This window comes from Pygoscelis adeliae, unplaced genomic scaffold, assembly GCF_000699105.1.
Source record: "Pygoscelis adeliae isolate BGI_AS28 unplaced genomic scaffold, ASM69910v1 Scaffold133, whole genome shotgun sequence".
NCBI classification, from domain to species: Eukaryota; Metazoa; Chordata; class Aves; order Sphenisciformes; family Spheniscidae; genus Pygoscelis; species Pygoscelis adeliae.
This window is the reverse complement of record NW_008824475.1, coordinates 5,233,083-5,243,957: the sequence shown is the minus strand read 5'-3', so window position 1 is coordinate 5,243,957 and position 10,875 is coordinate 5,233,083. Positions and strand designations below refer to the sequence as shown.

The 10,875-nt window shown below is 38.2% G+C and overlaps 1 protein-coding gene across 1 annotated transcript; it reads right to left on the bottom strand.

Moving 5' to 3' along the window:
- Window positions 1-397: 397 nt before the first annotated feature.
- Window positions 398-7,686, bottom strand: CCKAR (cholecystokinin A receptor). Its single transcript, XM_009321397.1, has 5 exons — window positions 7,170-7,686; window positions 6,156-6,407; window positions 3,966-4,227; window positions 2,262-2,389; window positions 398-1,653 (listed from the first exon to the last, which is right to left on the bottom strand). Exons 1-5 carry the CDS (start codon window positions 7,288-7,290, stop codon window positions 1,127-1,129), a joined length of 1,290 nt encoding a protein of 429 aa, XP_009319672.1. The 5' UTR covers window positions 7,291-7,686; the 3' UTR covers window positions 398-1,126.
- Window positions 7,687-10,875: the final 3,189 nt, after the last annotated feature.

Below are 10,875 nucleotides of genomic sequence, written 5' to 3'. Positions count from 1 at the left end.
TCATTCAAAGTTTTTTTTTCTATGTTAATTCTGTTTACAAATATGTGTAGCTGGAGAAAACAGTTGTTCCAGAGTTTAGAAAAGCTATGTTTTCTGACAAAGTCTTTCAGCCTTTGCTCATTGTGTCTGCTCTTTCTGCCTTTCTACATCCCATGGCTTCTACTTCCATGTGGGCAGTACCACGCCAGGAGTGACCGTGAAAGTATTTGTGAAATGTATGACTACCGTGGGTATCGTCCTACGTCTTCAGTCCTGTGTCTTTTCTAAAATCACCTTTTCGCCTTTATCCCTGTGATTCCCAGTGTGACAATTTCCACGAGAGCTTTTGGGGCTCATCTAAGAGCCTGCCACTTGCACGCGTGGGTGCTTGCAGCTGCACAGAAGAAAGCCACTTCTTTGTGCTTGTTCTGTGGGGTTTATTTAAACCAAAAATACATTAAATTATGTTAATTTAGGTTATTGCCTAAGTGAAGAATGCATTCTGTCCACAAAGTCACCAATATTTATTTTCATTTTGTTAAAAAAAAAGATGAAATTATTTTACTTAAAAGCATTATTTTCACATGGACAAGCCCATTCTCCCCACCCCAAAATTCTTCTTCTAATTGACTGCGACACCAAAATGATCTCAACATGTATTAGCTCAGCTAAAATAACGTGAAAAAATACTACGGATGTAACTGAAAGATTTTGATTATGAGGCATAGATATTGAAGTGAAGACTGCAATACATGTATTCATGTTTGAGGAGAATCTATTAGCGTCTTGGAAATTTTAAGAGATACTCAGAACTGCAGCCGAAAACTGAGCAAAACTGTTGATGTAAAGGACACCAATTTTTACAGGAGAATTTATGACAAATAGAGCATCTTCTAAGGCTTTTTATGAAGTCCCTTATCTTCAAAGACCCCTCTTTCTCCTTTGTACTTTTGAAGGGAAAGTGATATAAACCTCAGACAGTGATAGCATCCATTTCCCATAAAATTCTCACTGCGTTTACTGTCAGCTGAAGTGTTTCATTACCTCAGAACTAAATCATGTTCAGCTGATGTCACAGTCACTTTCCAAGACCAGATGATAGATACTTGGATGTCTGTAGGCCACACGTTGCCTCTTGTGACGCAGCTCAGGGGGGTGCAGATGTGTTCATGTGCATGTAAGAACATTTGGAGAGTGAAGCCCCCGTTGTCTTCCCCTCCTCTTCTTCACCAACCTCTCCCCGTATTGCAGGGGGCTTTTGCTTTGCACAGCAGGTGAAAGTGTCTAGAAAACCCATGCGGAAACGCTTGTTCATAAAGCAGTATATGATAGGGTTCATGCAGGCAGAAGTGTAGGACAACAAGTGGATAAAGGAGATAGGAGCCCCTGAGAGGTGCTGGTCTGCCGAAGTGGTGTCAAACGCACGCCAGGCATTGACACTGAAGATGGGAGTCCAGCAAAGGAAAAACAAAATCACTATCACCATCAACATGCGGATGACAAGTTTCTTGGCCATTAAGTTGGCAGAAGAACTGCTGCTTCTCACCCTGTCTATTTTGCTATGGCTAGTAGCAGAGAGCTGTTGCAATGGCATTTTCTTTTTTCTTTTGGTTTTGTTGAGGTAGCATCCATCTCCGTCCTCGTATTTGGCGCTGCAGGTACTTATTTTTCTTTCTGTACATAAAAATTAGTGTTTAAATAGTTGGCAAAATATCTCTGAACAGTGATTCAAAATAAAAAATGAAGAATGGCGTCTAAGTCTAAATAAATAACATAATTCATGGCTGAACAACTGCTGCAAAGAAAGCACTGGCCTACTTCTGAGTCAGTCGTGTACCAGCTGCTCTGTGTCCGCTGTCTCCCAGTATTCTTACGTCTTAACTCTATACAAATTGATGCAAAAGGTGTAAGAACACTGTTTGCTCAAGTATTCACTGAAGATAGTTTTCAAAATTATATGCTTCTGTCTTAATTTGACAATTTTTATTGTGGTCCTTATTGAGAGAAATGGTCCTCATCCATGGCCAGAACAAAAATCTTATTTCTGTAATAAGCAAATTAGAAATTTAATGTATCCTGCCCAGAGTCTTTGCAAGCAAGCCATAGGTGAGGAATTATTTGCTAGTGAATAATGGAATAACTTCAATCAACAAATGCATCTGGCAGGTTCACGACCATAACTGACCATAATGAAAATTTTGCTTTGAGTAGCCTCAAGATGACTGCTCATATCTTCTATTCTAACTTAAAAAAAAAAAACCCAAACCTAAATGTATTGTTACCTCGTGAAGATTTTCTCTGGCTGGCATCAAATTTTATTCCTCTGTAGAGTTCCAAAGAAATTAGGCCATATGCAATCATCATTATAATCCCAGGTATAAGAAAGAGTATGAGTAGCAGGAAGGTGTACCTGAATAATCAAAAGAAAAACTGAGACCAGGTAACAGCACAAAACCAGAAAAACTCCTTTTTCTCCAGGTGAGAACTGGGGGGGGGGGGGGGATTTCAAGATTCTTCTGAATTTTTTCCATGCTAATATGAAGCATCATTTTGACAGCTCTGGGAATTAGAAGCTTCCCACCTCTTCTCCTCCTTCTTCCCCCAGAAAAGTACAGCAGGATCAAGGCTAGTGTGGCTGCAAAACATTCGTCACCCAACCTCTGCAGGCCCAGAGGAGATGGGCACTCCCGTAGTGGTTAGAGGGGGCAGAAAGTCTCTCTGCCCATGAGTGGAGCTCCCTGCTGTAACCAGACGAGCGTCGGACGCCCTGTAGCTTTGAATGATGTAAAAATTGCCTTGCAGAAGCCAAATGAGCGGCTGCTGATTCTCAAAGGAGCCCCTGGTACTGGCAGTCACTACTTCAGTGAGATCTGACTTGCTAAGGGTCGTGGCACACGTGAGTAGGGACAGAGCAGCCACGACCTGGGCTTTCATCCCCCCCAGGGAGGGATCCCAGGGCCGCCAACCCCTTTGCTAAAGGAAGCAGCTTTTACTTGGTTGCACATCTGTTACTTTCCTAGGCAGCTTCTCTAATGTGATCACAAGTTGGGGAAATAATTCTGTTTAAATGCATTCACGAGCCTACGTCTCTTCTGCTCCCTGGGACTTTGGTGCAAACTCACTAATGCACCTGGGAATCTGCAACGACACCACGGAGAAGAGAATTTCGCCCTGCACCCTCCCTCCTCATCTGTACTCATACTGCCAAGTACCTGAGACTACCGAAAGCATTAATACAAATTTACTATGTTTGTGGATACACCATACTGAAGCGGTGCATACTTTAATCTTGTTCCCAGTTCCAACTGACCTTCATTATCCAAAAAAATCTTCATTTTCTCAGTGGCAGTTAAAGTGTTTAATCATCGTGCAAGGACACAATGTCTAATATTGCTGCTTGATAGTGCTACTATTTACTTACTCTGCCTGGACGTGTAGGACTTGGAGCACTGTCTCTCCCCTCATCTCTCTGCCCCTATATTCTATAAGTGACCAAAAGGGTTCAGTTCTCAAGAAGGGCTTTTGCAACTTCTCCAAGTTCCCGTATTCTACTTCTCTGCTTCAGAGGACCTTCTTTATTAACAGGCAAGGCAGCACACCGAGGGGTGCTTGTATGTGTCTGTGTTTCTCAAAGATTAATCAAGGATTTATCTGAAAATATTTATGTATAAATGAATGAAAACAGTATTCCTACTTGAAGAGTGACAGATGCTTTCTTTAGAGTGACAGTAGGGCCTTAGCAGACCATAATGTGAGAATCATTGCCATGTTGGGTATCATTCCTATGACAAGGGAAAAGCCATACAAGTGTCAAAATGTAAGCAGCTTAAAAATGTGATTTTTTTTTTTACTTCTTAAATAGACATGATAGAAGTGTAAATGTTTGCTGAAGGTTAATACTTGAATTTCAATAGTCTTAATGCTACCATGAAATCCGATTTTCCACCAGATAATTATGTATTTGCTAACAGTCAGTTATGTCTTACCAAGACTGCTGAATGACATCGCTTGGCCAAAGGAGCCGACACATATTTGCTGTGGTGTTGTTATACTTGGTAAAAGGTACCAGTTTGCTGTAAATTGGGTATGGTGACATGATAGTAAAGGAAACACACCAGGTAGCAGCAATCACTTTCAAGGCATGAGATTTTGTCTGCCAGACCCTGGACTGCAGAGGTTTGCAAATGGCACTGTACCTCTCCAAAGATATGGCAACCAGGTTGAATGTAGATACACTTACAGAGACACCTATATATATAAAATAAAGCAAAAGGTTATTCTCTTGTTTTAAAGGTTCACGTTATTTTCAAATAGTCTTTCTAACTTTTTGCATGCATATAGAAAATTAAAAATACAGCAAATTATTTATAAGCTAAAATATTAATAAATATCATACTGATTAAGTCAGCGAAGAATGTGTGGACAATGGGTCTGGGTCTCCAGACTGATGTTCCTGCTCTGCGCTTCTCTAACTCCAGAAGTCCAAAAGAAAAGATTCATTCTGTCAAACCATGAAATTCTGATAACAGGGAAAGAAGACATTTTTCCTCCTAATTCTTCTCTTTGCTACTGTGGTTTATCCACTCCACTAATTGCACTGAAATTCAAACAAGCATTTGAAATCAGTAGGATTATGCTGTTAATTACTCTTTTAACACAGAAGTCCATAGTCCCTCTTCTATTGTTCTAATTTTTTTAAGTGTCCTGCTTGACTCATGATCAGATTTTCTCATTCAAGAGAATTAAATATGTTATCACTTTTTTAATGAGGTGCTAATGGAGTTACAAGGCAGGAGAAATGAAGTCATGAAGCAGAATCTTTGCCCTTCAAGCGCCCTTAATTTCTCCTGTTCGTGTATTATAAAATATAACGCAGTGGTCTGTATTTCTGTCACTGACGTGGCCCAGTTTATCACTGCAAGATTGTAAATATTTCTTCTTAACTTTGTCACAATGCCAATATCTTTACAGTTTGCTTTACGCAAATTATCTGTAATTTAAAATAAGCCTTCCTACATCCTAAAATGAAAAATTGAGTGTAGGTGACGCAACGGATGTCAGTGTCTGTTTGTCAATTGAAGCCTCTGTTAAGCTGAACTGCTAATGGGAAATATCCACATTCTGACTTTTAAAATGAAACACCTTCGTAATGAAAAACTTTATGTTCAAAAATATTTCACGGGATTTTTTTTTATAAAGTAATTCAGACAATGTGAAATAAGAGAAAGATTACAACGCTTCAGTAATGTTTTATGGTATTTATGGCAGCAATTCATTATAACTGTTTAAACACGGCCTTTAGTTTTATTGGTTTTATCTACAAAAAGATGTTGATTTCCCATTCGCACACTTTAGGTGCGTACTTTCACATTACATCAAAGTTCTCAAGGGCACGGGTTGAAAGGGGACCTAAGGTTTCTGTAATTAACCAAGGGTCTCCCAAGGTATCAAAAACTTTACATAATGTTCTCCTTCCTTTTTTTTTTTTTAAGAAACAAGCAAACGCACAGGAAGTATTGGAAGTGAGACAAAATCACTCACATACGTAATCCATGCATTTTGAAACTCCTGGTTCCTGGCTCCACAACCAAAGGGGGTACGGCAAGGCATATAAAAGTGATGCTTCTTAAAGTCAGCCTCTAAAAACTATATCTGTATTTTGTGGTCTCCTGGGGAGCTCTGATCACACCTGGTCTGTTCTCAAAAAGTGCTCGCTCTAACTCCCAGCTCTGCAAATGACACCTACTTTGGCCTATTTTTTTCACGTATCACTGCTACCAAAAATCTGTGGCCACAATCTGCCCTTTGTGAGGATTGTACAACCCTGTAACTTGTGATGGGTGATCTGAACACTGCTAATAACTCTGTCAGTGACGGGTAAGCAAGCACGTGCAGGGTTCCTCATTAAATCTTGATCATGCAACATACTTCTCACTTAACCTGATCCAGTGAAACATTTCTATGTGTAGTTAACCCTAAGTGGTGCCACTGTGTTTTGCTGGATCATACTGAGGAAACTAGAACCACAAAGATTTGCACTACGAGGTTGTCTCTTTGTGATTTTGGTAACTGTTTGATGGCAGATGGAAACAATCAGCTTTTTACTGGTCTTTAATGACCTTCTTACCTATTTCATTAGCCATTCTTCAAAATAAGTATAAATTTTCAAGACTTACCCATGAAATAAGTGGCAGTTTTGCAAACAGCACTACCAAAAATAAAATCTTTCAGCAGGTTGGGAATGAGCGTGAACGGCATGCAGAAAAGGCAGAGCATCAGGTCACTGACTGCTAGTGACAGCAGAAACGTATTGGTGACTGTTCTCATCCGCTTGTTTCTTATCAGCACTGTAATTACCAGAATGTTTCCCAAAACGCTGAGCAGAAATATCAAACAATACAGCAGAATCCGAATTATCTGATGCAAATCTGAAAATTGTCACAAGGAAAAAATCAGTTATGCAATATAGAGATCATAGACCAGTATGTTTCATCCTTTAATCAAAAGGTAAAGCCTTCAAAAACCTTTCTGTACTCAGTTTTACTAAGGCTTATGTCTTTACACCAATATAAAATCAGTGGAAGTTCTCAAATTCTTAAACTTATTCTGATCTACCTGAACTGCATAACATTAAAATACAATACATGCAATGCAATGTCCGTTTGGAGAGCCAAATACGACTTCTTAAAAGCACGTTCTGCTCACACTACTTAGTGTGCACCACTTACTCACCATGGGAGTTCCTCCTTTATGCAGAAGTAAGAAACGATACAGCAATCAAAAATATTTTAATACATGGGTGATTTTTTTCAGCCTCAGAGTGCTAAAATTTCATACTTAATCACTTTCATACACAGTAGCAGATCAGGTAACTCCATTGTTATTGAATTGCTCAAAGAGTAAAAATCATGTTTCTCCAAGTCCTTAGCAGAGCTGTTTACATTTTGTGCCCAATAGTGCTACTGTTTTAGTTTTCCATTATATCCAAATTTTGTTCTAGTTGAAATTTTAACTTGGAAAACCAGCACATACTAAATTCTTTCCTGCCTGTTTCTCATCCTAACTTATCAGCAAGCAGTTGATTTTGCATTCCCTGACAGAAAAACCTTGTGTAGCTGTTTCTTTCCATAGTGTCTCTACTTCCAGCTAGAACTAAAACTGCCTGAAAAATTCTATTTTTCTATACATACCTTTAGAAGGATAAGGTGGATCATCCACACAGAAAAAAGTGTCATTTTCCAAGATGATATTGCACAGGAAAGCAGTAATATTGGTACCATTTCCGAGGAAGCTAGCATCAACTATTTCCATTCTTCAGTACCCACAGGTTAGCTTTGATGAAGAAGAGGGTGGGTTTGTAACTAGCTGCCCATTCCTTCAGGAAACAAATACATTTCTGAATGAAATCTTCAGGAGAAATACGAGAGAGGCAGTTGTGCAAGGAAGCTCTTCTAACTCTCCGGCAGGAACACCCGGCACACGGACTCCTGTTCAGGCTGAACAAGATTTATTCCAGTGGCACACAAGGCAGTTCAGAAAAGCAAAGCGTGCGTGCACATAACACACTCACACGTATGCACACACATCTACACACACACACACTCTCCGGTACTTTTTTAGATCCACCCTCTTCTGTTACTGGACTACTGTTGGGATTATAAACAGGCTAGAAAAAGATTACAGCATTAACCCCTTGCAAGATTGCTTCTACTCACATCTCTGCAATATTTCTCAGAGGGAGACTGTATTGCCACGGCCAATAAATCACAACCAGTGAGTGATGAGAGTGATAAATCCATCTCTCAACCAACAACATATAAAATGGTAAGAGTAACTGAATAAAAGGGCAGAGAAGAGAAAAACATAGTGAAGATTTTGCATGCCTTACATGAAAACGATTCTTATCTTCACATTTTTCGGAGCAGACTGAAGACTGGGTATGCTCAGAAAAACAAGAGCTGTTACATTTATCTCATTTGGTGAAGTGCTGACTTCATATGAAAGCGCTGTACGTGACTGATCCAAACCCCAGTAAGTCAATAGAAAGCTTCACTAATTTCAATGTTCTTGGATCAAACCTTATGCAAGTATGATATTAGAATTGTTGGTTAATATAAGCAGAAGCCTACACATTTTCTTAGGAAAGGACTTCTATAAGACTTGAATACAAACTTGATGAACTGATAAACTGTGGCACATTAGTTACGCATTAGTGTAAAACACAACAATCTCGACTGTTTAACAGAAATTCTTTCTTCTGAGTTCTGCTTTTTGAATACATAAACACCATCCTCTCTGGTGTTTCCACAAAGTCATGGGCTTTTAACTTCCAGTATACAGCTTGTTTATGGCCAAAAATGTAAATTAATATTATAAAAAAATCCCTGCTATAGCTCAATGGAAAACAAATTTCACATTTAAAATCTCTTCTAGTTAAATAGGCAGAGCAATAAGAGGTTTGGGACCCCTTAAAGTTGATATACACAGACTGGAAGGCCTGGGTTTCTTTTCCAGTCTTGCCAGCCTTGCTCTGTAGTGCCATTAACTGGACTGGGTATGCAGGAGAGTAGATTGGAAAGTTACATCTAAAGTTCTAATTTCTAAATTATCTTTTCTTTAGCAAAGTAATTATATTTTTTCCATTTCTTTTACAGATTTTTGCAGTTTTAAAAAATCTGAGATAAAACGACTCAAGCTGGCAATCGGTGTATACAATGTGTAACTATCTCAGCTGAAAAAAACATTCTGTCCAGCAGGATTCAATTCCAGTTTCAAAGGTATAACATATTGGTAGGAAATTAATCCAGAATGACACGTTCTGGTTTATTCTTCCACTCGTGAATCTCAAAATGGGAGAAGATCATATTGAAGAAATAGAAGTTAAAGTATGTTTCCATTTTTGCCTTGATTAAGCATTAACTTTGAACATCAGGTACCAATGTCTCTGAAACCTCGATTTTCTCTTAGCTGCCTAATTCACCTCATTTTTTTAATATGTTTTCTATGATTAAATTGATGGGTGTTACTAATCAACCCCTATATTAAAGGACAAATGTTGACCATTTAATTAAACATAGAAAATTTTTTGTTGTTTTATTTTTTAATTTATTCTTAATTATTCCAGTATTTCCTGAACATTTTCTCTGACAATTTCAAATTATTATAAGATCCCAAACAGCTGAAATGGCAACCAAGACAGGTGCTGATTTAGTAGTGGTAATGCACAAGAAAAGTAACGGATGCTTTTTGGAAAGGACTGCCGAACTTAGGTTGCTTTTTTGCTCTTCTTCATAGACAACAAAAAGATGCAGACTAGTCTAAGCTGCCAAAACTTCTGGTTAACAACTTCTCTTTTCTTTGAAAATTACTTTCTACATAAGAAAAAGCAGCAACAAACCAACTCAGACCAAATTTTGTAGGCTGTCTGCCTTTCTAAGGTGTCCTTTACACTCGAGATACTGATCCTGCTTTCCCTATCTGTATGTGACTCACTTCAATGAAGTCTTTAAATTTTAGAACATTTTCTTCTGTCATAAAGTAGCATTCAATCTGAACAATTTTGAGCTTCAGGAGACCTTTCTGTATGAAAAGAAGCTATTACAGTTATTTATAATTATTATAATGGTCTGACCTGCTGCAAAACACAGCCTGGGTAATTGTGTTTAGCAATTCCTTTACTGAATTAAATAGTCTGTAATGGAGTTTGAATCTTTCTGTAAGCAAGATGTCAAATTGTTGTTCTGGGCTTATTCTTAATGTGAAAGAGATCTTTCTGGATTCCTGGCACCTTCTATTAGATCTGCATTAGAGAAATCAGTTTCAGTTGTGATGAATGGCTGATATTAGCAGTATTTCCTCTATTACTTTTTACCATAGACGTGTTGCTATTTGGGGTTGGATTCTCTCTCAATTCATTTTTCATCTACAGTTTTTATACTGGTTATACCACTATACTTTTGGGGTGAGGGATTAATTGCTGGTGTTCTGATAGCTTGGTTATTCCTGTACCATGAAGAAGCAACTATACTATAGTTATACTAAACTCTATACATAGTTATATATGTATATACAGGTATATATATAACTATACTTTAGTTATACTGAAGGGAGAGATTAATTTTTATTTATGTTGTCAGATACAGACTGAGACTGTGCACTTGTCATCATCCGCTGGGCTTCCAGACTTGCTAAACTGGATTGCAGAGAGTCTTGCATGAAGTCTCCAGGACCTGGTTAAAAAGAAAAGAAACAGAGTGAATGAAAGTCTGGGGGAGACACAGTTAGCGGTCAGGAGGGAAGACAAGGTTAGGGAGATCACTGCAATCAAAGAGATTGCACTGGGACTATTGTACTGTATCCTGTATCGTGACAGAGAGTGAATTATCATTCTGAAGTCAACTTCTCTGTACCTACCATGATTTTGTCATATCTGAAGAACATCAGGTTGGTTATTCATTCCTTGTAAACAAGTGGTTTCATACCTTCCATGAGCATCGTGGCCCAAGACTAAAATCTTTTATAGTTATTCTACAGTCTTTCACAGATGCTAACACATAAACATGAATCAAAGATTTTTAAAATGGCATATTGAGTTTCTGTGTTGTTTTTCCCCCTGTTCCTTTCCTAATAATTCCTGTAATCCTATTTGCCTTTTTTATGACTACTGAGAATTGAACTGATGTTTTCATGGAAGAACCTACCGTAAGTTTAGTAGTCTCTTTCCTGCATAGTAATATCTAGTTTAGAGCCCTACACTGTTCATGAAAAATTATAATTTTTTTCTACTTTGCAGTGATTTTTATTCTCTCATTTTATCAGAAAGAGCTTTCTGTAATTCTTCAAAGTTAGTTTTTGCTTCTCCTCTCCTTAAATGACTTAGCATCAGCAGAAAACTTT

Bases quoted from the DNA above. Each gene is read 5' to 3' on its own strand.
- CCKAR (XM_009321397.1), bottom strand. From the start codon at position 7,290: ATGGAAATAGTTGATGCTAGCTTCCTCGGAAATGGTACCAATATTACT. The intron at 6,408-7,169 runs GTATGTATAGAA...GACAATTTTCAG, and splicing joins TCCACCTTATCCTTCTAAAG to ATTTGCATCAGATAATTCGG. The intron at 4,228-6,155 runs GTAAGTCTTGAA...TTATATATATAG, and splicing joins AACTGCCACTTATTTCATGG to GTGTCTCTGTAAGTGTATCT.